The sequence below is a fragment of the Vulpes vulpes genome, chromosome 5 (assembly GCF_048418805.1).
Source record: "Vulpes vulpes isolate BD-2025 chromosome 5, VulVul3, whole genome shotgun sequence".
NCBI classification, from domain to species: Eukaryota; Metazoa; Chordata; class Mammalia; order Carnivora; family Canidae; genus Vulpes; species Vulpes vulpes.
This window is the reverse complement of record NC_132784.1, coordinates 57,894,366-57,921,448: the sequence shown is the minus strand read 5'-3', so window position 1 is coordinate 57,921,448 and position 27,083 is coordinate 57,894,366. Positions and strand designations below refer to the sequence as shown.

General features: G+C 39.8%; 1 protein-coding gene across 4 annotated transcripts in view; it reads right to left on the bottom strand.

The window, feature by feature from the left end:
• Positions 1-27,083, bottom strand: part of ATP9B (ATPase phospholipid transporting 9B (putative)) — a 240,280-nt gene that overhangs the window by 111,911 nt on the left and 101,286 nt on the right. For 2 of the 4 annotated variants that reach the window (XM_025997772.2, XM_025997773.2), the window contains 3 exons: positions 20,955-21,035; positions 8,680-8,755; positions 2,538-2,614 (listed from right to left, as the gene is read on the bottom strand). In XM_025997772.2, coding sequence (XP_025853557.1) covers positions 2,538-2,614; positions 8,680-8,755; positions 20,955-21,035 — 234 coding nt within the window. The remainder of the gene's footprint in view (positions 1-2,537; positions 2,615-8,679; positions 8,756-20,954; positions 21,036-27,083) is intronic. The other 2 variants (XM_025997774.2, XM_072758143.1) reach the window with 1 other exon arrangement.

Sequence of the window (27,083 nt, the reverse complement as noted above, 5' to 3'; positions counted from 1 at the left end):
TGTCCACCGAACATGCTTATAATGTTTCCTGAAATTTTTTACTATAAACCTGGCATTTAACACTTAGATTTAGTAACACATGCAAATTTAGAGACTTTACTCTTATCCTAAGATTATTTTGTTAATGACAAAATGTTTTCCTAGCAAGCTGGAGTTCTATGATCTACAGTGCTTTCACGAAGCATGCACCATGGTGACAAGCAGAGCCTCCTGCACTGTAATGTCCCCTGCTCTAAAACCAGATGATGCCATTTCCCCCAAGGTTGGTCGCGCTGATTCAGACATCATGTACACAAAGTGCTCTGAACAGAACTCGCCGCATGTCAGCATTCTCCCTGGGCTGTCGCTATCACAGTTACACTGATTTCCAACTAGAGGGAGATGCCGAGGAAGGTGCCAGCCAATGAAAGGCCGTGTTTGCTCCACATGTGAAGCTGACCAGTGGCAGAGCAGAGTTTTGAATCCAGTTGTGCAAAAAATCAAAGATACCCTTCCTGTTATAGATACATTGTGTTAATACCAAGGGATTTAGAAGTTTTTTTTAAAAAAGGAGAGCAAGAGGAAGAGGAAGAAGGAGGAGGAATGGAGGGAAGACTTCTGACATGGGCACAGAGACGGTCTCCAGGCTGGGGCAGCGTGGGGCAGGACAGAGTGTACGAACAGCTATGTGCACACAGACTATTTCTAGGCTGACGAGGGCCGGGCACTCATTCACAAGGTGTGCTTCATTTTACAGGAAGACAGTAGCAATGGCTAACACATACTGAGTGGTGAGACACAGAATGAAGCCACTCGCTCAGGGTCACAGAGCTGGTTGGTGGCAACACCAGCTCTAACCAGGCAGCTAAGCCTCAGGGCCAGAGTTCTTTACCACAGGCACACACCTGGGAAAGGTCACCTAACTGGCTCTGTGTCAACACCTAAGGGAACAGCATGGGAACCAAAACCAAAGGTACATGCAAAACAGTCAGGTGTGGACACAGACAATGCGAGGTGAAAGCTGCCCTTAAGAGGAAGGTGAGAAGAAGCAGAAGTTGTGTTACATGACAGGATAACTTTTAAGATTTTAAATCTTAATATTTAAAATTAAATTTACTCTCAATATTCATCCTAAAAGTAAAATGATTAGAAATGATTAAGAAAAAATACTACCCTAGGACTCATGTATGCATCGTTAGAATGTTCTAATTTTGCTTACTAAAGAAAAAAAAAAATCGCTGTACTTCATAGAAAACATACACAAACATGCAGGTAATTCTGTCAAAAATTTAATAATTTATTTTTAAATAAATTTAACTCTAACGAAAAAATAATGACTTGCAGTATATTCAATTTCCTCAAATTAGCACAAAGTTGTAATATAAATCAACAGGGATAATTTTCCCTGTTATCACAATCAGAATTTATACTAAAATAATAGTAGCACAACATTTGTCTTTCACTTTAGTAAATATGTCACACACAGACATTTGGAGCCCTAACAAACACAATACTTCATCGAGCTCACTAGGATGACTCATATGACCTGGGACAGGGCAAGGATACTCTCCAGATGGGAAACACATCAGTGCCACTCTGCTGCGCTGCAAACGGGCACAGACATTCAAAGGGTAAGGGATGCTTTCCTAATGTTGGGAGGGTTAACTGTTTTTTTTAAAATAGTATTTAGCTGAAAAAGATGGAATACATCTTGTCCTTCAATATATCTTTTCAAAGAATTATTTCATTTTTACCGCTTTTTAGAAATTTCCTGCAAAAGACCTTTTCTATTAATTACTCACAAAGCAAGGTATGAATCCATGAGAGTGCTTTTTTCTTCTACTTAGATATACCTCAGATTATATTTCAAATAAAGGTGAGTAAAATGCACAGGTAGAAAGTGCTTCTCATAAAGTAGACACCAGCACATTCTATGACTTGACTGTACAAAATGTATTACCCAAATAACAGCATCTGAGGATTCAAACTAACTTTTTTTGCTCCGCTGTAACTTACACACACATGCTGCCTACATAAACAGCAATTTCAGGAATATAACAGAAATATGATCAATTTAGTAATGTAATTAAGCAGTCCTTAAAACTAAAATGTCTTTCAACATGCTTATGAAATGGAAATAAATTGATACGAGGTTAATAATGTCATACTATCAATTAAATACTATAAAATATTAATATAGATTCTTTTATTTTAAAAATGAGCCATCAACATACAAAAGAGTACAAAGTGTAAAATAAATAAATTGAAAAGACCATAGCCAGCTATCAAATTATGGGCAAACTGTATATATGACAAAGAAAATTTAAGAGACATATAAAACTTTGATTAACCCAGAAGAGATACTTCCGGAAGGTCTTCAGTATGAGCATACTGTTACATAAATACAGAGAATTCACATCTGAAATCACCCACATTTTTCAAACTCTGTTTTTATGTTATATATTAAGCTAAAATGAACAAGCTCTTCAGAACTTCAGAACTTTCTCACTGAAAGGGAAAATCAAGTCATTAAAGCAGCTCTCCTTAATCTAGCCTACCTTATTTTTTGGATTGGATGTGTTCATTACACTTCGAGTCTCTTTTCCAGTATAAATGACAACACCTATTACAGTACCTGCAAAAACATGAAAGTGGTCCTTACAGAAATGCCTCAGAGGGTAAGCATAGAGAGAACACTTTCTAATCAACTGTCTTGATAGAAAATATTATTCATTACTTAATTTTATACAAATTTATCTAACAGCACTTTTAATTTGGCTAGTTCAACAAAGTCTAATCTCAACTTTCAAAATAAACTTTTAAGAACAGAAATGATTTCTTAAGCTATACAAATTGACCTACACAGAATTATGAGAAAAGGTACTGAAATCGTTTTCACTGTCAAGAGAAAGGTTGACATTGCTCGTTGGTCCATGTGTGTGGACAATGCAGGTAAATGAGGAGATGCTACATCCTCAAGTGGTCAGACCTTCAAGCCCAAACTACACCAGCTGTACCGGTTTCCCTGCACAAGAGATGCAGGTACTACCAGGTGTGAGAGCCTCTGCTGACACTTCAGCACAGATACGATTAAAACAATAAGACACAGTTACATAATTATGTAAAACAATTACATAAATGCTTGGTGTTGAATGTAGATGTTATTAGTCTTTTTTATTCATGTCTCCTGAAAGTCTGATTTTCTAAGTGTACATGTCTATTCTATCAAACTTAAGGTAAAAGGATATTCAAATACCCCTAGAACAACTCCTGGGTGACAAGGCTCAGAGGCACTCACCTCAGTAATGTCAAATTAAAAACTATGCAAGTCTGTTTCTAAACTGCAGCTATGTATTACTTATGTTACTAGTTTTCTTAAATTCTGAAGATGAGAAATGATTAAGGGGAGAAAGATAGTCATAGCCATAAATACTCACTGAGACCAAAACCACTGCAGAAATCACTAGAATAATTATACAAAAACTCTTTGATATCATATTAATGTAATGTGTGAAATCCAGTGCACTGTAAGTTAGGACCCATGGAATAAATGTAATTCTAGCGATATCCTGGATTATATGAACTGGTAGCTGCATATAATATGCATTAGATAACGAATGGTTTCCTCCATGGAATATTCAGGAAGATGGGAGATGCTAGAAGGCTGCTCCGTGGTCATATCTGCAGTGGTTACACTTTCCTTCACAACAATCCATTTCCTTTCTTCCCTCCTTTGTAAATTGTGTGCTGCTGGCAGAGTTGTGAGGAAAGCAGAGCAGCCTCTCTAGCACAGAAGCCAGCCTAACTACACAGATGCTCCCTTCCTATCACACCATCCAAGCGAACTTGCCGATGAATGGTTTGTACTTAGTATTCAGAAAAACACAGATTCCATAAGGATCCAACTATAAAGGACTTTCTAAACAAACATATCAACAATTCTTTTGTCAGTGAAGTAATAAGTTAAATCTTACCAGATCAGTATTTTCTTCCTATTTTGCCAATTAAGCTTAACTTAAACAAAATATAAAAGTGTCTAATGTTAAATAAGCTCACTAATGTTAAAAAAGCACAAACACAGAACAAGACAAACTGCACAATTATTTTTACTATTAGCAGAACACGCTAGAAAACACTGTCCTGAGATCCAGACACATTATTAGCAATGTTGACTCTAAGTGGATGTTACAGTTACAAGTACCTAAAATGAGATCTGAGAAATGACAAAATATAATGCATTCAAATATACACTGATTTGATATATAATCAGTATTTGCATGTTATATATATCGTAGGTAACGTGTACTTAACAGAATCTCTCTTGTAGTTTTATTTGTATAATCTACCAAAGTCTGGTAATGGCTCTCATATATATTATCTCATTTCATTCTCACTAAAAAGGAATACTCAGTATACTGAGAATAACGAATTTTTTTTTCTGAGTCTGTCAATGCTTTTTAAAGACCAAAATTACTGAAGTCAGTATGGAGTATTTGGAGTAGTCTCCATTCTTTTCAAAAAGGGTCCCTATTTATGGACTAGTAGAGGCTAAAAGGTTGAGCAAACCCTGTATATACGGCAAAAAGAAAAGGGGGGAGGTGTTTCCTCTTCATTTTGAAAATGAGACGTGAGAGGGCACACAACACAGCACGTTCATCTGAAAAGACGAAGGTAACATGTCAGAGAAAGAGAGACAGACAGACCTAGAAGCTATTAGCTGGTCAAAGTATTTCCTGTCAATTAGGAACCTGCTGGGGACAGTGCAGAAACCCCAGCATGGGCTGCCCAGCCACAAGAGAGTTTCCATGTGCCTGGAACAGATGTAACGCAGCAAAGGCTGGTGGGAGCCCAGTACCAGCCACTACCCTAACAAAGACTACGGATTCACCTCAGGAAACTTACCCAGAGATGCTGAGGCCAGGGACAAAGAGCGACATTGTGACCTGCACCAGGTCTGGGCTCCACCAACCCCACGTGCCAGAGGAAAGCGACAGACCACCAGGAAGGGGTGGTGGAGCTGCTCCACCCACTTCCCAGCTGCAGAGACTGCCAGACCCAGAGACCCAAGGTTCAAGAAGCAACAACTCCCAGCCTTGTTGTGATTTATGTACCACGTGCTGGTGTGTTCTCTGCGATTTCCACTGCCACTGCCATGCTTGGTCACCACACTGTTTAGTGCACCTATTCCAAAGCTCTCTGGGTCGGGTCCCTCAAGGGGATTCTACTGGGACAGCTTCTCCTACTATCCCAATCCTAATCTACCGACCTCTCTGCCACAGGAGCCTCAAAACCATGTACACTGAACGGACAGGTTTCATTTTAAAATTTCTCATATGTCATAAGGACAAGTATTATAAAATATCATGCCAAAAATTACCAACAGAAATGAAACAACACAAAAACCAAAAAGAACATACATGTCCAATTTTTTTCCATTATATTATTTCATCATCTGCTATAAAAGTTTCCAAGTATTTACTCCCATTTTCTGCATTCATCACAAACAGTATCAGCCCGGGACCCACGTCTGCACACATGCCCAGCAGTCCCTCTCTAGAAGGGTGACCTCTGGACCCTCATGCGCATGTATGCCCAGCAGCTCCACTCTAGAGAGGTCACCCCTGGACCCCCATCTGCACGCACACCTGGCAGTCCTGTCTAGAGGCACACTCTGTTTCTAGGCTCTTGGCAGTTTAAGATCAGAACGGTCTCTTATCCACCTATCACTTGCAACATGGCAGTTCCCTGGGACACTGACTCTGCTCTGGAGAAACGATGTTCACTGAACCATCAGGGGGAGAAGACGGATAGCACCACAAGTAGCTGTCCCTCTTTGGTGACCCCTGGTCCTTGGATCCCCTGTGGTGTTAACTAGAGCCACCATATTCCCATGCACTCAGAATCCTATGACAAGGGAGGAAGGCCCACTTCACCTAAGAGGCAACCTGAATCAAGCTGACATGTAATGTTTAAAAAATAAGACTTTAAAAAATTCTGGTCCTTCTTTCTCAAATTGTAATCAAGTATAAAGAAGATATCAGCTCTTATATTACTCCTGGAAACCCAATGTCTTTCAAACATTCCTCAGGATACAGCAAGTTTGATAATATATAGAGTCTAGTATTTGCTCACATTATTAAGGCTTTTAAAGGTAATTATGTGTTAAAGTATGTGAAATTAATGAAAAGAGTTTATATTTTAAAATGTCCAAACACAAATTAAAATTAGAGGTGTCTTGATTCTTTTTGAACAATTGGTTTTTTGAAGCAGTATAGATACTTGGAAGATCAAATGCCTGGAGGAACTGAATTCTACACATCATGGGATCAGAAACAGTCATCAATGTGGGCAAGCATATCTGACATTACTTTTGTGTCTGCTCTGCCCTCATATGCAACCAGGAGCTACCACATGCCAAGGTCATCCAGAGAGTGCAGGGCAGGAGAGGGAAAGTGTGTACCGGATTTATCAGAGGGCCTCAGAGAAGGCCTCTCCTCCGTCTCTGAGGAGAAAGGCCACAGATCCATAGCACTGAGGAACAGTAGCAATATTCTAATACACAGGGAACAAAAGATCAAATAAAACGTATTTTGTAAAAAGAGCATCTTCACTATGATGGAAACCAAACAGAATACAACTCTAGACATGGGAAACGTAACATCTGGGACCAACATCAGCTTGTGTGTGGTATGTGGTAAATATTTTCCTAGAAACTACTCAACAGTAAAGGCTAAAGGGTGACAGCTGTCAAGGACGGCTACCTGGCTTTGAATCCTGATCCCGCGACAGCCTGGCTGTGTGACTGTGCAACAACGTGGGCATCTCTAAGCACAGGCCTTGGCCCGCACAGTGAGGCTGCAACAACGTGAGCACCACACTGAGCTATGGTGAGCCTCGGGCCATCCTCGGCCGTCAGCATGGCGGCACAGAACAGATATGTGAAGGAAGCATGAGCACAAGATTCTGAGACTCTTCCTGGCCGCAATGCCCCCTCCATGGTGACCCTATGGACACTGCAACTCTTCCCTTCCTGACGTCTACACAGCCAGAGATATGGCCTGCTCCCCCTGAGGTCTCTCCTTGGTGTGCTGTCCTTACTTCTCTTTCTCTTTAGTTTGAGAAATTTAAAAAAATCCATCAGTACAAAATCATGAGATACCTCACATAGTTTCCATTAAAATTGTCCTATTTGCCATCGACCTTTTTATTTTTTATTTTTTTTAATGATTTTTAAATTTATTTATTCATTAGAGACACACAGAGAGAGAAAGAGGCAGAATCATAGGCAGAGGAAGAAGCAGGCTCCATGCAGGGAGCCCGATGTAGGACTCGATCCCGGGTCTCCAGGATCACGCCCCGGGCCAAAGGCAGGCGCCAAACCGCTAAGCCACCCAGGGATCCCCACCATCGAGCTTTTTATTAAACATATAAAACATCAGTATAGAACCAAGTCCCCTCTCATTCCCTATTCCCTAAAAGGTGAACATTACTCTCCTACAGGAGTCTGGGTTACACGCTCCTGTACACACAGGCCCCAACAGTGCACACGCACACAGAACTACTCCGAGAGTGTCTAGCCTTCCCATCTCCGTGTGCCAGGCACCAGGCCCTGGCACCATCCTCTTCTGTTGCCCCAGGCCCTCACAGAACAGCCTTCACCTTTTCATCCCTTACCTGTTGCACTGCTTATTCCTCAAAGGAGCTTACAGGGAGGCCTTCCTCCAACTATGACCAGGTAAGGATATGGGCTTGTTTATGGGGCACCTATAGCTTAAAGTACCTGCCTCTCCTTATTACAGTCATCCCTGCCTGTGAGCTCCCTAGGACAGGACCCATAAGGACTCTGCTCAACGTTGCATCAGCAGTGTCTGATCTGCAGACAGATTCTTACAAAAGCCCTGGAAGGGCACCTGAGCTCCAAGGCAGGAGGGCTGCCAGTGTTGGGCCACAAACTGAGAGACAAACAGCCCTATCCTGAATGCTCCCTGGCCTTCCTCCCCCACCAACAACCTTCATGCTCCCTGCTGCTAGAAGTGACTCCTGGTTATCATCAGCAAGTCAGCTACTTTCTGAAAAGCTGATAATCATTTAGATTTCAATAACTCCCAATAAAATTGACTTTCCAAGATGTAAATTTAGCTGATCTCCCTGTTCAGCCACCAGAATACTCCAACATCCTCCAATTTCACTCAGAAGAAAATTAAGAGGCTTACCCTGGGCCCCTAAGGCCCAACATGAAATACCTCTCAAGGCCCATGGCCTCATTTAATACTTTTCTCCCGGACACACAACCCACCCAGAGACGTCTTACAAATTCTACTGGGTGAGTGATGAGTGGAAAGATCCCTCAAATACCACCACTGGCTTCCCCAGTTCTGCTACACCACCTCTCAGTAAGGAACACAGACAAGTTTGCCAAGAAAAGTGTCAAAACCAGCAAAATGCCCCTGCTCTGCTCCATGAAGGGTGCACCACCATGGCTGTGCTGGCCTTGCCCCTTGGAGTGTAGTGTGGTAGGCAGCACAGAGGCCATAGCCAGAGCTTGCCTAGGACGCAAACCCTCAGGGCCTGCCCCACACCCACCAACTATAGTGTATGATCAATAAGGTCTCCTGTGTGGGGACATCACAGAGTCCCTCCATAACACAAAGCAGTACGTCTATGTGTGAGCTGATGCTAACAAGGGAACTTGTCTCATACCTGATGCAACAATGGTGCTTGCCCACAGTGTATTTTCTATGCTGAGACTCTCATGAATGGGAGGGTCACAGTCTTCCTATTCAGAGAAAAAAAAAGAGGAAAAATGGCAAGTTAGCAAGTTTTTGTTTTTTTTGTTTGTTTGTTTGTTTGTTTTTTTACTACAGACATCTACAGGGATAAAAACAAGATGGACTCCATTAGTGAGCAGTGAAATAGCATTGCAGAATAAAGGTGGAAAACAAGGGAATTTAGACAGAGGATTTTGGGACAAAGGCAGTGCAGGGAGCGCCAGGACTCTTCCCCAACCCCAGCAACCAATGCAGGGGCAGAACCTGGCTGACGGGACTATTTTGGGACAGTGGAGTCTGCTGAAGGCTTTCAACTGCCCAGGAGAAGGAGTCAATTCTGGTCTATTCTAGCTTGGAGCATAGGGGCAGCTACCCAGCCCTGCAGCAGGCAGCTGTGCACGTGTTTTAGGAGCTGCCTGCTGATGCCAGGTTGGCAGAAAGGACCCTGTCCTTCCAAGAGCAGAGTCTCTGCTCTGACCACACAGGTGCAAATACAGAGGCTGCTGCCACTGCTGTCACCCCTCTGGCTCCAGCTCGCGTGACTGCAAGGGCACTAGAGGACACGTGACCCCCGATGCCCCTTTTGGGAGCTAGACATTAAACACTAGAACATTCTTTTTTTTTTTAATTTTTACTTATTTATGATAGTCACACACAGAGACAGAGAGAGAGAGAGAGAGAGAGAGAGAGAGAGAGAGGCAGAAACATAGGCAGAGGGAGAAGCAGGCTCCATGCACCGGGAGCCCAACGTGGGATTCGATCCCGGGTCTCCAGGATCGCGCCCTGGGCCAAAGGCAGGCGCTAAACCGCTGCGCCACCCAGGGGTCCCCACTAGAACATTCTAAAACAACTACATATATGGAAAAAATTACCATGCATACCCCCAAAAAGCTTAGAAGAGACCTGAAAAGATATTAAATGTACCCAGCATGGAGACAGTCTACAATAATAAAAAATAAGCAAATAAATATAATAACTGAAACCCTGAGGAAGGCGGAGAATTGACTTCTAGAGTTAACACATTAAAAAAAAAAAAAAAAAAAAACCACCACCAGTGTTCAAAAAAAAAAAAAAGGGGGCATTAAAAAACATTCAAAAAACTGTGGCCCGTTTAAAGGAAAATTATAAATCAAGAGAAACTACCCTTGAAGAAGACCTAATGTCAGATACACTACACAAAGACTCTAAATGAGAAGTATTAAGGATATTGAATGAAATGAAGATGTGGAGAAAGCCAAGAAAGCAATATATGAACAAAACATAAATATGAATACAGAGACAGAAAAGTTAAACAGAAACCAGAAGTTGTTCAAAGCTGAAACATATGATGACTGAAATGAAAGTTTCCCTAAAGAGAAGATCTGACCAAGGCAGATCTGACCATACAGAAGAATCAGCAAACCTGAAAAACAGAACAATGAAAATGGCCAAGTCTGGGAAACAGAATGAAAACAGATGGAGGAAAATTAAAAGGGTCTGAGGGAGTGCAGGACACCATGGTACAAATCAAGAAATGCACTGTGGGAGTCCCAGAATGGGGGGGAGGACAGAGTGAAAAGGGCAGATAGAATATGTGAAGGAGTAATGAAAATACCCCAAATATGATGAAAGACATGCACGTAAACACTGAAGAAGCTGAGCCAAATCCAGGTAAGATGAGCTCAAAGAGACCCATATAGAGATACATTATAATACAAGTTTTAAAAGACAAAGGCAGGGGCACCCAGATAGCTCAGTCAATTAAGCATCTGACTCTTGGTTTTGGCTTGGGTCATGATCTGAGTCATGAGACTAAGCCCTGAGTCAGACTCCACACTTGGTGCAGAGTCTGCTTAAGAGTTTCTCCTTCTCCCTCCACTCCTCCCCACCGCATGCTCTGTTTCTAATACAAATGAATAAATCGTAAAAAGAAAAAAAGACAAAAGGAATCTTGAAAGCAATAAGGAGGAAGCAAATCATCACAAACAAGGAATCCCCAATAAGACTATGTGCAGGTTTTTCACTAGAAATACTGGAGGCCATAAGGCAGTGTGCTGATATATTCAAAGTGCTCAAAAACAAACAAAAGAAACCCCATGTCAGACAAGAATCCTAAATCTAGCAAAACTGTCCTTCAAAAATCAGGGTAAAATCAAGACATTCTCAGACAAACAAAAGCTAAGAGAGTATGTGACCACTAGACCCTTCCTGTGAGAACTGTTCATGGGCATCTTGCAGGTGAAAGAGGATATAGTAACTTGAAATTACATAGGGAAATAAAGATCTCCATAACAATAAGCATACAGGCAATTAGAAAATCAAATATTATCGTAACAATGGTTTGTAACTGTACTTTTTGTTCTCTACATGATTTAAAACACCAATACATAAAAGCTAGTGTTGTTATAACTTTGGTTTGTAACTCCAAGCCTTGTTTTCTACATTACTGAAGAGGCTGGTGTATTTAAAAGAATTATTCGTTTACATTTTTAAGCACAGAACGTATAAAGATGTAATTGTGTGACATCAGCAAACAAAAGGGGTGGGGACAGAGCTATAAAGGAGCAGAGCATTTGTATGTTATTGAACTTAAGTTGGTATAAATTCAAATTAAGTGTTACATCTTTAGAATGTTAAGCGTGATCCACATGGTAACCACAAAGATAACAACTATAAAATATACATACACAAAAGGAAGTAAGAAATTTTAACATTTCACTATAAAAACCAACTAAACACAAGAGAAGACAGTAATGTAAGAAATGAGGAACAACAACAAAAAAACCCATAAGGCACACGGAAAAATTGAACAATGACAGAAGTAAGTCCCTCCTTTTCGGTAATTACTTCAAATAACAATGGATTAAACTCAACAGTCAACAGTCAAGACAGAAATTGGCATAATGGATAAAAACATGATGCAACTATATACTGTCTATATGCTGAGACTCACTTTATATCCAAAGACACAAAGAGGCTGCAAGTGAAAGTACGGGATGAGATATTCCATGAAAATAGTAAGCAAAAGTGAGCGGGTCTGGCTATAATATCAGGCAAATTAAATGTTAAGCCAAAGAAGGTTATATAACATTATAAATTAAGTGTTCAATAAGGCAGGAAGATATTATTATAAACAACTGTGAATCTAATGAAAATCTATAAAAATATTTGAAACAAAAACTGACAAAATCTAAGGAAGAAATAGCTCAATAAGTAATACTTGGAGACCTTAATACTCCACTCACAATTATAGCTACAGCAACCAGATAGAAGAGAAAACTTAGCAAAATAAACCAACCAGATCTAATATACAGAACACTCCACCCAAAAACAACATACATATTCTTCTCAAGGGTACATGAAGCATTTTCTAGGACAGATCCCAACAGATCATCATACAAAGTATCTACTCCAACCACAATGAGATAAAGTTAGAAATCAGTAACAGAAAATCCACAAAATTGGAAATTAAACAACACTTTTAAATAAGCAATGGATTATGAAGAAATCACAAAGGAAATAAAGGTATGCTTAGAACAAATGATAATGAAAGCACAATTTATGAAAACTTATGAGGTGCAACATAAGCAGTGCTAAGGGGGAAATTTATAGAAACAAATGCTTATGTTAAAAAAGAGGAAGGATCTCAACTCGATTACCTAACTTTACAATTATGGAACAACAAAAAGAGGAATAAACTAACCCAAAGTTAATTCAAAGAAGGAAAAAATAAAGTTTAGAGCAAAGACAAATGAAATAAAGAACATAAAAGAATTGTAAAAGTGAATGAATGCAAAAGTTGGCCCTCTGAAAACACCAAGAAAATTGGCAAATCTTTAGCAAGGTGGACTATGAAAAAAAATATTCAAATTACTAAAATCAGAAACCAAGGTGGGAAAATTACCACAATGCTACAGAAATAAGATTTTAAGAGAATACATGAGCACCTGTGCATCAAGAAATGGAATGAAATGGATGAATTTCTAGAAACATAAAACCTACTAAGACTAATCATGAAGAACAGAAAATTTGAATAAAACTATATTGAGTTAAAAGACTGAATAATAACCAATTTGACAGAGAAGAGCCCTGGATCCAATGACTTCACTGGATGAAATCTACAAAAATTTAAAGAAAGACTAACATCAATTCTTCTTAAACTATTCAAAAAAATTAAATTAATTTTTTAATTAAAAAATTAAATTCTATAAACCCAGCACAAGTCTGATACTAAAGCCAGACACAGACATGAAAAGAAAAATAAATTATATATCAAAATCCTTTATGATCACTGATGCAAAAAATCTTGTAATACTAGCAAACAGAATTTAGCAAACTATGAAAACGATTATACATATGACCAAGCAGAATGCAAGGTTGGTTCAACATGTAAGCCAATTAATGTAATGCATTATGTTAACAGAATGAACAAAAATATTCACAGGATCATCTCAACTGAAACAGAAAAAACAAACTCAGTATCCTTTTGTAATTAAGAAAGAAAAAAAAAAAAAAGCATTCAACAAACTAGGAAGAGAAGGGAACTACATCACCACAATAAAAGCCATACATGAAAAGCCCACAATGAACATCATATCAGATGGTGAAAGACTGAAGCCTTTTTTGTCAGGATGTCCACTTTCACTACATCTATTAGACTTAAAACACAGTACTGGAAGTTCTAGCTAGAGTAATTATGAAAGGAAAAAGAAAAGGAAAAAAAAAAGCTATGTTATTGGGAAGGAATAAGTAAAATTACTGGTTTGCAGATATGATCTTGTAGAAAACACTAAAGATTCCACAAGAAAACTATCTGACCTAACAAATGAATTCAGCAAAGTAGCAGGACAAAACAGTCAACACACAAAAACCAGTTGCATTTCAGGAACACCTGGTGGCATAGTCAGTTAAGTGCTCAACTCTTGGTTTTGGCTTAGGTCATGATCTCAGTGTTGTGGAATGAAGCTCCAAGTCAGGCTCAAGCTCAGTGTGGAGTCTGCTTAAAACTCTCTCCCTCTCTCTCTGCAACCCCCCAAAGTAAATAAATAAACCTTTAAAAAATCAGTTGCATTTCTATACACTATCAGTGAACAATCTGAAAAGGAAATTATAAGAACAATTCCACCTAGCTTCAAAAATAATAAAATATTTAGGAATTAACTTTAAAGACTTGTACAATAAAAACTACAAACTGCTAAAAGAAAGTAAAGAAGACATAAATGGAAACACATTCCATGTTCATGGATTGGAAGACTTAATACTGTTCAAATTTCAAGACTACCCGAAAGTGATCTACAGATTCAATGTAATCCTTTATCAAAAGCCCAATGAAATTTTCTGCAGAAATAGAAAAACCCTCCTAAAATTCATATGGAATCCCAAGGGACTCCAAACAATCCAAAACAATCTTGGAGGGGAGAAAAAAAAAAAGAACAAAACTGGAGGAATCCTATTTCTTGATTTAAAAACTTAGTACAGGGCAGCCCGGGTAGCTCAGTGGTTTAGCACCACCTTCAGCCCAGGGCGTGATGCTGAAGACCTGGGATCAAGTCCCATGTCAGGCTCCCTGCATGGAACCTGCTTCTCCCTCTGGCTGTGTCTCTGCCTCTTTCTCTCTCTGTCTCTCATGAATAAATAAATACAATCTTAAAAAAAAAAAAACAACTCAGTACAAAGCTACAGTACGCAGAATGGTGTGATGCTGGCATAAGGACAAACATACAGACCAATGGGATAAAATAAAAAGCCCAGAAACAAATACTTGCATATACAAATAGGTTATTTTTTAAATATTTTATTTATTTATTCATGAGAGACACAGAAAGAAAGAGGCACAGACATAGGCAGAGGGAGAAGCAGGCTTCATGCAGGGGGCCCAATGAGGGACTCAATCCCAGAACTCCAAGAACACACCCTGAGCCAAAGGCAGATGCCCTCAAACACTGAGCCACCCAAGTATCCTTATAAAATAGTTTCTGAGGAGGGGGTTCCAAGACCGTACACCAGGGGAAAAGAGTCTTTCAACAAATTATGCTGGGAAAACTGGATATCCACACGTAAAATAAAGTTACCCTTTCCTAATACCACATGTAAAAATAACTCAAAATGAATCAAAGACCTAAATATAAGACTTACAACAAAACTCGTAGAAGAAAACATAGGACAAATGCTTCATGACACTGGACTTGGCAATGACGTCTTGGATGTGACACCAAAGGCAGAAGCAACAAGAGAAAGAACAGACCAACTGAACTTCATGAAATTGTAAAATCGTGTACATCAAAAGACATTATCCAGAGTGAAAAGACAACCACAGAAGAGGAGACAATAACTGCAAATCATATATCTGACAAGGGATTAACACCCAGAACAGAAAGAGAACTCCTGAAACTCACCGCCAGCACCAAAATGGGGAAAAGACTTGAATCGACGTGTCTCCAAAGACACACAAATGACCAAAAAAAAAAAAAAAAAAAGATATCAAAGAATGCTCAGTATCACTTATCACTGGGGAACCGCTCATCAAAACCACAGTGAGGTCCCACTGCACACTCAGGATGATGGCGATGGTCAGGAAAACGGAAAACAGGCTGTGGAGAAAAGGGACCCTGTTTCTACCTACTGTCGGTAGGAACATAAAACGTGCAGCTACTGTGAAAAAACGGTATGGCAGGTCCTCAAAACATTGAAAATGGAATTACCATCGGATCCAGAAATTCCACTTCTGGGTGGGGACCCTCAAGATGGAAAGGAGGGTCTCGAGGAGATACTTGTACATCCATGTTCATAGCAGAATTCTTCACAACAGCTACAACATGGAAGTAACCCAATGTCCATGGATGGATGAATGGATGGGCAAATGTGGTCTATCCATCTAACGGAGCTTTACTGAGTCTTAAAAGAAGGGACTTGTGGCACCTGCTACAACACAGATGGTCCTTGGGGACACGGTGCTGAGGAAAACAAGCCAGTGACAGTAAGACAACAACTGTAGGATTCTAGTTATACGAGGTACTTAGCCAAAAAAAAATCTAAGAGACAGAAAGGAGAATGGTGCATGCCAAGGGGTGCAGGGAGCAGAAATGGGGAGTGTGTGTTTAATGGGGACAGTTTCAGTTTTATGAGATGAAAACAGTATGGAGGTGGGTGGTGATTCCTGCACAAATTTTTGAACATATTTACTGCCACTGCACTATACACTTAAAGATGTCTAGGATGGTCAATTTTATGTTACATGTATTTTACCATAACAAAATGGAAAAAATTTCAAAAAATACAAGGATATTTTTAAGAATGAAATCATAAGTGTAAAGAATGCCTTTAATCAATTCATTTTTAAGCTATTTAACTTTAATATAAATAAAAGAACTTAAAATTTGCATTAAACTACTATATGTTCTAATTTTTTCATACAGCAAACTAAAATTATATCTTTTAGTCTGTAACTTAACACCACAGAATTCCTGAAAAAGTATAAAATATTATCACAAAGAAATTATAAATTAACCCATCAATGTTTTTTTTCTTTAAATATTTTGTTTATTTATTCATAGAGACAGAGAGAGGCAGAGGGAGAAGCAGGCACCATACAGAGAGCCTGACGTGGGACTTGATCCAGGGTCTCCAAGATCATGCCCTGGGCTGCAGGCGGCGCTAAACCACTGCGCCACTGGGGCTGCCCTCCATCAATGTTTATTTAGTGGCTATCACAGAATATCCTCTCTTCACCTTTTGTTACGTTTTTCAAATGTACATATATTCATGGGAGAAAAAACTGTATTTGTGGATATTTTAAAACTAATACATATCTCTATCTATATAAAGGTAACATTTCTATTTCATTTCTCTTTAAAACTATTATTATACTGGATATTTTTCATTAAATAAAAGCTCACATATAAGCTGTATGTTTCAACTACTGTACACAGATCTCAGGCACAGCCACACATCACTATCACAACAGTAATACCACAAACCCTAGTTTTATCTTTACATTTTAATGTTTATGTTCAAACACAAACATAACTAAAATCTGGAAACTTTTCGCCTTAATGTGACATCATGTCTGTACAGTGTTCTTTGCAGTTCTGGTTATGGAGTGTTTCAAGAAGACAGAATTACAAAAGGCCAGAGCCCTTTACTTGGAGCTAACACAGGAAAGCTCTGGCACACCACATGTATGTCTCTAGGAGGGAAAAGACCCTTCACCATCCTGAGTGCGGAGTCTCCCAGGTGTACTGCCACCTCCACGGAGAACTGTATTTTATTAGTAACTGATAATGTGCTGTCAGGATACGTTTTAAGATCACAGGATATCAAAGTAGTTTGGGAAGTAGGAAAGAAATTCAATTGAATTTAACTTTAGTACAGTATGTTCCCACTGTGTCAAACTCCAAAAAAATATTGTATTAAAAAAATATACATGGGGTGCACCTCAGTGGCTCAGTCCATTAAGCGTCTAAGTCTTTTTTTTTTTTAAGATTTTATTTATTTATTCATGAGAGACAGAGAGGCAGAGACACAGGCAGAAGGAGAGGCAGGCTCCTTTCAGGAAGTCCGGTGTGGGACTTGATCCCCAGACCAGGATCAAGCCCTGAGCCAAAGGCAGAAGCTCAACTGCTGAGCCACCCAGGGGTCCCAGGCCTCTAAGTCTTGATTTCAGTTCAGACGATTCTCAGGGTCATGAGATCAAGCCCCACACTCCCCATATAGATCTGGCTCTGCTCAGTGGGGAGTCTGCTTGAGTTCTTTCCCTCTGCCTCTGTTCCCCTCCCCATCATGCTCTCTCTCTTATTCTCTAAAATAATAAATAAAAAATCTTAAAAAAATACATACATATAAGGCTTTCTAAGCTGCAAATAAAAGGTTCTATACAATTTCATTTTAGAAACTTAAGTTGGTTCTCCCATTACTTTTGCACAACTATTTAATCATGTGAATTCGTTCTATTTCTAGCACAATTATGTGAAGAACACACAGTATCTATGCAGTTTCTTTCCAATTCTGTAGTAACAGTGATGGACTTTAAACATTAAACTTTTTCTAATATCAAGAAAATTATTGTAAAAGATAGCTTTTTACTAATCTCATATAGTACAGAATAAAGACTGGGAAGATGGGAAATAAATGATCTCTAAGTAACTTTCTCTCTGGGTTTCCTTCTCCTAATGCCACACAGTTTGCAAAGATGAAATTTGCTTTGGGAGGGATAAAGGAAAATGCCACCACTTGAAGCTGTTTTCTCAATAGTGGACCCAATTTAACAAACAATAGACATCTGCTTTTTAGAAAGGTAGTATTTTGATTGGAAAAGACCCGAACAATGATGAGTGTACTATGGTTTGCAGCAGAAATGACAGCAGAAAGTGCATTATAAAGAATATTAAATGGGAATATGATGTTAAAGGCCTAAGAACACTGCTAATATTTCAAAACTAGCTCAGTTTTAAACTGTAAACTTCAGGGAGAATTCCTAGGTCCTGAACAATAAGCAAATCAATTATACAATAATACTAATATGAATCATTTATATTACTCGGAATGTTGTATAGCAAGCAGCTGAAGTTATCCTCACATTATAAGGTAAGCAGAAGCAGACATTTTTCACAATGTGCATAATTATACTCTGTTCAGGCAACAAAATACATAATACATGTATTGCCACAGGACACTTGAATTAATCTGCTCTGATCCTTACTTAATTACTTAGGCTGATATAAAGTATGTATTCTCTCCTTTGTAGATCATACTCTAGAAAAGAAATATAAGCAGATGTCATTTCTTTAAATGCTCACTTAATACTCTGGTTTTTAAACTGATGAATTCCATTTTTCTGTTGTGAAATCAGTTATTTAGCATGGTTTTTTTCTTTCCTCCTTTTTGAAGGATATACAGGAAAGAATTTTCTCCTTAAATAATCCAGAACTCACTATTAATGTATTTAAAAGGACCGAAATAAGATCTCATTAGAAACACCTACTGGAGGTGGTGAAAGGCCAGGCACCAATCAAGAACGTTCAGCAACCCATAAGAGGTAAGTGCAAGCTCAGGGAATTCAGAAACCCCAGTCGGGTCCACAGTCTCGACACAAATTCCTCATGCCCCGTCCTGACTCTAGAGCTGACTGTGCTATTTTGGATACTTTTTCTCACTTCCAGAAAATTGGAATTTGCACATTCTCTCTCCCATGTGTGCTGTGTGCACGAGCTACAGGCACACTGGCTACTCCCGCACCTGGCCTGAGCAGTTTGTGGAGGCTGTGGGGACATGAACCGATTCAGGTGGCTGCCTCCATCCTAAGTGAACCAGAGGTCTAGGCGACTCTTACATACACCAGTGCCATCATCTCTCTTCTAAGCTAAAAATTCTTAAATAGCTTCTTCCTTCTTCTGACAAGATCTTCAGGATGGAACCTGGCTACCCTTCTCCATATCCCCTTCCCCTACACCTACACGCTCATTCAGTCTACAGTCACGTGTCAGATCACACACGCAGTCTTACACTCAATGTCACATGCTTATATATGTAGTCACACAAGCTCAGACACAAACACAGTCACACACACAATCTCCATCACACATATCCAAGACACAAATGCCTGGTCACACATGTACGGTGCTCACATGCTCAGTCTCAGTCATACACGCTCAGTCACACACAGTGGGTTATAGACACTCAGGTCACACACGCCCAAGTGACACACAATCTCAGTCACACACACCCAAGTCACATATGTACAGTACTCACATGCTCAGTTTCAGTCATACACACTCACTCCCACACACCCAAGCCACATACACAATCTCAGTCACACACACCCAAGTCACACACGCTCGGTCACATTCACAATCTCAGTCACACATGCCCAAGTCACATGTACAGTGCTCACATGCTCACTCTCAGTCACACACACCCAAGTCACACACACAGTCTCACACACTTGGTCTCAGTCATGCATGGTTGGTCACACACACTCAAGTCACACACGCTTAAGTCACACACGCAGTCTCACATGCTCGATCACACACACAATCTCAGAGTCACACATGCTCGGCCATACACATAAATTATGCAGTCACATGCTCAGTCATGCACTGTGTAAACTGCGCTTTGCAGCCTGGCTGTGTTCAGCCATATTCTCACGCACTCACACTGACTTCAGTGTGATTCCACACATTGTCTAGCAGACCTTCCCAACTCTTAGCAAATGACAAGAAATATAAATCTGTAAAACAGAAAGGAAGAAAGCAAATAATATTCCAAAATATTAACAGTGGCTAAATTAATAACTCATGCTACTAAGGAAGCCCTTTGGTTAAGGCTTTTTCTCGAATATGCTAAGTTGTCTTTAATTAGAAGATGTTTTCATAAATATTTTTGCAAAAACACAAAATGATTTGAGTTTTCTCCAGAAATCATTTACAGTTCCTCATCTTCCTCATCTATTGTCATGAACATCCTGAATATACTTTTACTAAAGCACCCTTAAAAATAAAGTAACAAAGCAATGACCATCTCCTCAATAGGCATCTTCATTTTTGCATTCCCATAATTTGCTCATTATCTGGCACTTCGTAAATGCTTTCTCAAATGATAACTGCTCACCAATCCTGGTATGTGAACAAGAGTGAAACGAAGAAGGTTACACCAAAATAAACCTTTTTAAAATAACTGTAGCAATGAAAAGTAAACTACAGTTGTACCTAACCCCCTCCCCTAAGTATTATGAAGAGTTTATAATATCTGTATAAGCTGCTAAAATCAGAAGTTACTGAGTCCTCCAAATCCAATCAGGAGTCATTGGGGAGAAGGGACTTCAAGCTATAGCAAAACACCATGATAATGTGAAGAATGTCAAATTGAAGTGCACATGTGAGCACAGCCATCCAGTTAATATAAATCAGGAAACAATATACATATCATAGTATGTTAACTAATATCCAAACTCAAACTGACATAGTGAAATTACTTCATCTTGACTCCTACAATTTTCAGGGGGAAGGGTCTTTCTACAGAGTAAATATGCTAAACAAAAACACTGTACTGAGCATATCCCACAGAGAGACTAGATGCAGGAAAATTTAAGAACTTGAAACATTCTCTAGGCTTTCCCTTTTCAGTTCAAATCTTCTGTTTTATTCTTTAAGCATTCTTTCAAATTTCAGTTTTCCAGTTTTTAATTTAAACACACAACGAATATATTTGTATTTAACAAAAGATTTAACTTACCCTGGTAAATGTGCCTTCAAAACTATGAATATCCAGCTGTGGTTTCTGAGCATAAACATAAGCACTGATTGAAAAAAGATCCTGGAATACAAAATATCTGAATTAATTATATTATAATCAGACAAAATTACTTGGAAATTTTTCAATCACCAACTAATATTTTTCAAATATTATTTATCAAAAGTGACAGTTGGTTTTCCTATATTTTGTGTGCCAACACTATGGATTAGGATGGAACATAACTAAGGGAAAAAATGTTTACGCTCAAGAGAGGTGTGGCAATTTCTCTTGGTTCTAACAGATTGCTGCTTAATGACAGGTGTGTGTTGAGTGCTTGGGGAAATACTCACAAACTGCATGTTGCCTGGGGCTGCCTCAGATTCCATGTTTAAAGGTGGAGATATACTTCATGGAGTTTAGTCATACTGTGTATGAATATTTGGAAGTTACATGGGTACCCAAGAACTTAGTGGGATTTAAGTAATTAATCTTCACAATTCCACAGAAGTTCTGTAAGGCAATTTACCAAATTCCTACTCACATGCTTTTCTTCTAATAGCTACTGCATTTGCTATAAACAACTGACTTACTTAAAGGCATGAACATATTGCCTTTCTCCATGTGCCTGAACTACATCCCCATGATCTATATTTATAAAATTACATGGGAAGGCTTTAACTATTCACATATTACAGCGACTTTCTGGAACTAGTTTTGAAGTAGGAAAAAAGTGGTTTAGGTCACTCCATTCACAGGTGACATGTATATGCTTAAACAGCAAGTCTCCAGAGATGACATTTAAGCACCTTATTTTAAGACAACTTATAAAAGTACATCTGCTGATTTAGAAATTTTAGTTTTTTTTTTTTAATTTTTATTTATTTATGATAGTCACAGAGAGAGAGAGAGAGAGGCAGAGACACAGGCAGAGGGAGAAGCAGGCTCCATGCACCGGGAGCCTGACGTTGGACTCGATCCCGGGTCTCCAGGATCGCGCCCTGGGCCAAAGGCAGGCGCCAAACCGCTGCGCCACCCAGGGATCCCTAGAAATTTTAGTTTTTAAAATACTATGTAATTTTATTAAAATGTTATAATAAGTAAAAATGTACTGATAACAAATTTTAATTTTTAATGGTACATGATTATTTTTACCAGAAGATCATCAGGGATTTACAATACTGTAAAGTTAGTTCCTTGTCTGTGTGGATTTTAACACCAACACCCACATGGGATCCTGACTGTACTGTCCCCTAGACAGCCCGAGGGAAAGCGACTTCACATCTTCTGCATGGTAATCCCATACATCCCAAAGTGACCAGGATGTAAGTGATATTAGGAGACAAAACTCCAAACCACACAAACCACACAAAGTGAGTTCACACATGGAGGATGCAAATGATCATGTGGATGTGAGAGTGACCCATCAAATTTGTTATAATCTAAATATGGTATTGTATATTTTCCAAATTGATTCACATGGACACAAATAACAGTCTAAGTAGGTGAGTTATAGCCATGAATGGAGATTACTTATCCTGGAGTCTTTCAGAGTAAACTATTAAAACTCTTTAAGTTCTTGGTATTTCAGTTGTTTTAAAAATATATTCTAAAATATATTCTAAAATATATTCAAAATATATAGTAATGTTTTATAAAATATATTTTATATTTATTTATTTATTTATTTATTTATTTATTTATTTATTTTCTTAGTTGGCACTCAGAAAGCTGGATAAGTACAACTCTACACAGAAGTTTAAGAAATTTCTGTCCTTACTACAGGCCTGAAATTTAAACAAGATTCATGTCAATTTGATGGTAAAGAACTCCAGCCCACTGTGCCCCCAGGACGCTGAAGCCAGAAGTGCCCCAGCCTCCAAGCTGTTCACATTCCTAGTCTCTTTGCAGGCCTCTGAAGGCAAACTAGGATTCCTTTTCTATTTCACTAATAATCTACACATTAACAACAGGCATCAAATACCCCTGAAGGTAACTGAAGAGGCTCAACTGAAAAGTGAGATTCTAAGTTTAAGGTAAATTCTGTAACACAAATGCAGGTTTGATACAATCTAGTGACTACTAAAAAAAATTAATGGAACAAGAGATAACTAGCCACTCAAACAAGTACACGGCAGACTCAAGCGCACTGCACAGCAAGGTGAAAGCTGCGGAAGGCGAACCAACTTGGCATCTGAACAGATTGGGCTTCCTGATTTGTCTTGAGAGACAGGCGCTCCCTGTCATTGCTGTGCCCTCAGGCTCTCCTGGAGCAGGGCCGAAGAGGCATCTGCGGCACAGCTCTCACGGCATGGCCTGGAAGTCACATCATCTGGAACCCTGGACTCACAGACCCCAAATGCCTACACCTGACTCTAACGCACGCCCCGATGCTGTCTGCCAGGGCTGTCAACCATGGCACAATCAGCCCAAGCTGAATGCAGGAATAGGATCACCAACAGAGCTTGGACCTGCAATGGGTGTAAGAATTCAGACCCCTTGGAGGGACATTAACCATTAAAACAACCTGGATGCTGGCTGGGCCATCTGGGTCATCTGAGCTGCCCACGATCAGGGGCCCATGCTCTGTTGGGCCTCTTGAAATCAAGATGCAACATGTGACCCCTGCCCAAAGCTTCAAGAGGGAGGCCCCCCCTGGTGACCCTTCCCTTCCAAAGCCCCTTCTGTCTCAGGAGGGTCTCACTGCTGTTGCTGGCATTCCAGATCAGCTGCAGTTTACAACAGTGGACCACGAGCCTAACCCCACTTCCCTCACCACCACCACCCCCAATATAAGCAGCTTGGAGTGAGGACGTTTGACTACTAGGTGCTACTGCCCCAGAAGGGAAATGATCTCTTTTGGGCCATTTCCCAGATAAATGATGGGGACCAAAGTGTTGGTGGGGGTGGGGCTATGTAAAGCCATTCTGAAATGGTTTGAAGATTCAGATTTCCTCTTGACCATTTCCCAAACATGATGCATCTTCAGGATTAAGTTGTATAAAAATATTTTCCTGGATGGTTCAGTCTGTTGAGTGCCTGACTCTTGATTTTGGTTGGGTCATAATCTCAGGGCCCCATGTTGAGCTTAAGATTCTCTCTCTCCTTCTCCCTCTGCCCCCCCATGTACATACCCTCTCTACCTCTCTAGGAAAAAAAAAATCCTGTAAAAAAATGCTCTGTCCTTTTTTTTTTTTTTTAAAGATTTATTTATATGAGAGAGCAGGCACGTGCATACACAGCCAGGGGTGGGCGGTGGGGAGAGGCAGAGAATCCCAAGCAGACTCCATGCTGAGCATAGAGCCTGACCTGGGGTTTGATCCCCAACTCTGAGATCATGATCTGAACCCAAACCAGGTCAACCAACAAGAGTCCATCAGGCACCCCAGATACTTTGTGCTTCGTGCATAAAACCCTTCCAGCTGAAAGTCTGGGCAGACCATGCAAGGACTCCTGAGGGCACAAGATAGGCACCAACACCAGGGAGGAACCGAGGATGGAGGTCACCTGTGCTCCTTACAACTGCTGGCAGGCTCTCCAGTCCTGCAAGAAACCTTCCTATTGCCAGTGATCGGCATTTGAGATTCAAAGGGGTTGCAGGGCATAGAAAACATCTGGCAAATGGGATTTCTCACTTGGATGCTGTGGTGAATGGTGAATTTAAAGTGCAGACCTGGCACCAGGTGTGCACACTGGTCTCAGCTGGCTGAGTGACATCCTACAACAATACTCCTAGCACTTCTCCTGAAAGACACCTGGCCAAGGGAGGGGACCATGTAGAAACATGAATGCAGACTTGAGAAAGGCCTGCTCACAAGCAAGGCTGGCCATTGGGTGGGGTCTGGAAATATGGATTTCAGGAGGGTCGCCACCATTCCCAGATAAGAAAGACTCACTGTGCCTGCAGAATATAGTCAGGCAGTGTGGTTTATACTGAACACCTGCTTCCTTCTGGGAGTCTGGTATTTTGGTATGTGCCAGACAGAGGAATGCCTCCATGAGTCTCTCCTGTGCTGCCCTGCTAGGTACCATTTCACATGTATTCTCACAACATGCTGCTTGGGGTACGTAGTGCATCCTGGGGGAGTCCACAGGGAGAAGCTCTGGAGCCTCAAGCCTTGCTCTCTCCAGATTTACCCCAGTGCCTTTCACTCGGCTGTCTGTACCCTGTGTCCCATCACTGGAATAAATCATGGTCATGAGGAGGACTATGTGCTGCATCCTAGGTGTCCTCCTAGGAATTATTAAAACTGGGGGTGGTCTTGAAAGTCCCTCAAAACAGAGAGTTTACCATTTTTATTCTTCTCATTTTCATTTTTTGTTATCTGTTTTATTTTGGTTTTGCCTTGGAACAAATGTTTTAGCGTGGCTGCCACACTTAGGAAATCGTGGACATGCAGTCATGAAGACCCAGAGGCCACAGATGAGGATAACTACAGCAGCTGAAGAGCAACAGGAGAGGTGGAGAGTGTCCCAGAGGGGCCCTAATTCTGGCATCCTCTCACCCTGACCCCACACAACCCATGTGCAGGGTGGGTTTCTAGCAGCCCAGCTGACAGAAGTGAAAAAAGACTGCAGCAGCTCCCCAATGGCAGGGAAGAAAGAGCTCAGAGTTCGACTTCAGCTGAGTGAAATACTAAGTAGGACAAAACCAAACACAAAACAGTCCTCTTCAGAAGAACATAAGCCAATCCAGTCTCTACAATGTGTCATTAGAAATGTTGGGGCAGCCCAGGTGGCTCAGTGGTTTGGCACGGCCTTCAGCCCAGGGCGTGATCCTGGAGACCGGGGATCGAGTCCCATGTCAGGCTCCCTGCATGGAGCCTGCTTCTCCCTCTGCCTGTGTCTCTGCCTCTCTCTCTCTCTCTCTCTCTCTCTCTCTCTCTCTCTTTCTCTCTCTCTCTGTCTCTCTCATGAATAGATAAAATCTTTGAAAAAAAATGTTGAAGACACAATCCAAACCTCTGTGCATATGAAGACATAGCACAAGATCTGTATTTGAGAAAGAAGTCAAGCAATAAAGACTAATTTTGAGATGACCAAATATCAGAATAAAGAGATGAAATTTCAAAGCAATTTTAATGTCTCAAAGACTTAAAGGAAAACATTCTCTTAAAGATAAACAATGGGAAACCACAGAACAGAAAAAATATTTATTTAAGGAAAAAGAACCAAATGGAAATTCTAGAATTAAAAAAATACAATATCTGAAAGAAATTTATTGGATGGACTTAACGGTAGATTGGAGATGACAGAATAAAGTCGGTAAACTTGAAGAGAGAGCAAGAGAAATAATGAATCTCAAGACACAAAGAAAGAAGCTGTAGGAAAGGATAGGCTGCAGTGCCATTGACAGGGTGTCAAGAGTTGTAATATTTTACAGTTGGGCTCCTAGAGGGAGTGGAGAAAGAATGGGGAAGGAAAACTATTTGAAGAAATAATGACTAAAAATATGCAAAATATACTGACAGCCCAGACAGATTTATGAAGCCTAGAAAACCCCTAGACAGATAAATAAAATTAAAACAAAAAAACCCAAAGTCACATTGCTAAAAAAAAAAAAAAAAAATCAAAGAGAAAGGTCTCAAAACTACTTAGAGAAAAATGACATATTACACACAGGGAACAACTAGCAGAACAACACTGATTACTCACTAGAAATAACTGAAGCAGGAGACAGTGGGACAAAGTATTTAGAGTGCTATGGAGGAAACACGGTCATCCAAGAATTCAATATTCAGCAAAAATATCCTTCAAAAAACAGATGAAATAAAGATATTTTCAGATAAACAAAAATGAGAATTCACTATTACCAGATATATATTACGAGAAATGTTAACAGAAATTCTTTAGGCTGAAGGGAAATGTTTTCTGGGATAAATTCAGTCTTTAGGAAGTGGTGGTGAGGAACAAAAATAATAAGGAACAAAAGAAAAACAAAAATCTTGTTTTCTACTTAATTTTTCCTTAAAATACATATAAAAACATTGGAACAGTTCATATACAAATATAATGCATATAAAAAAGTATATGAATGCATATAAACATAGACACATACAGAAAAGTCCTTATGCTTCCAGCATAAAGGACTGGTAGGGTACATGGACCCATACAATGACAAGGGTCTTACAT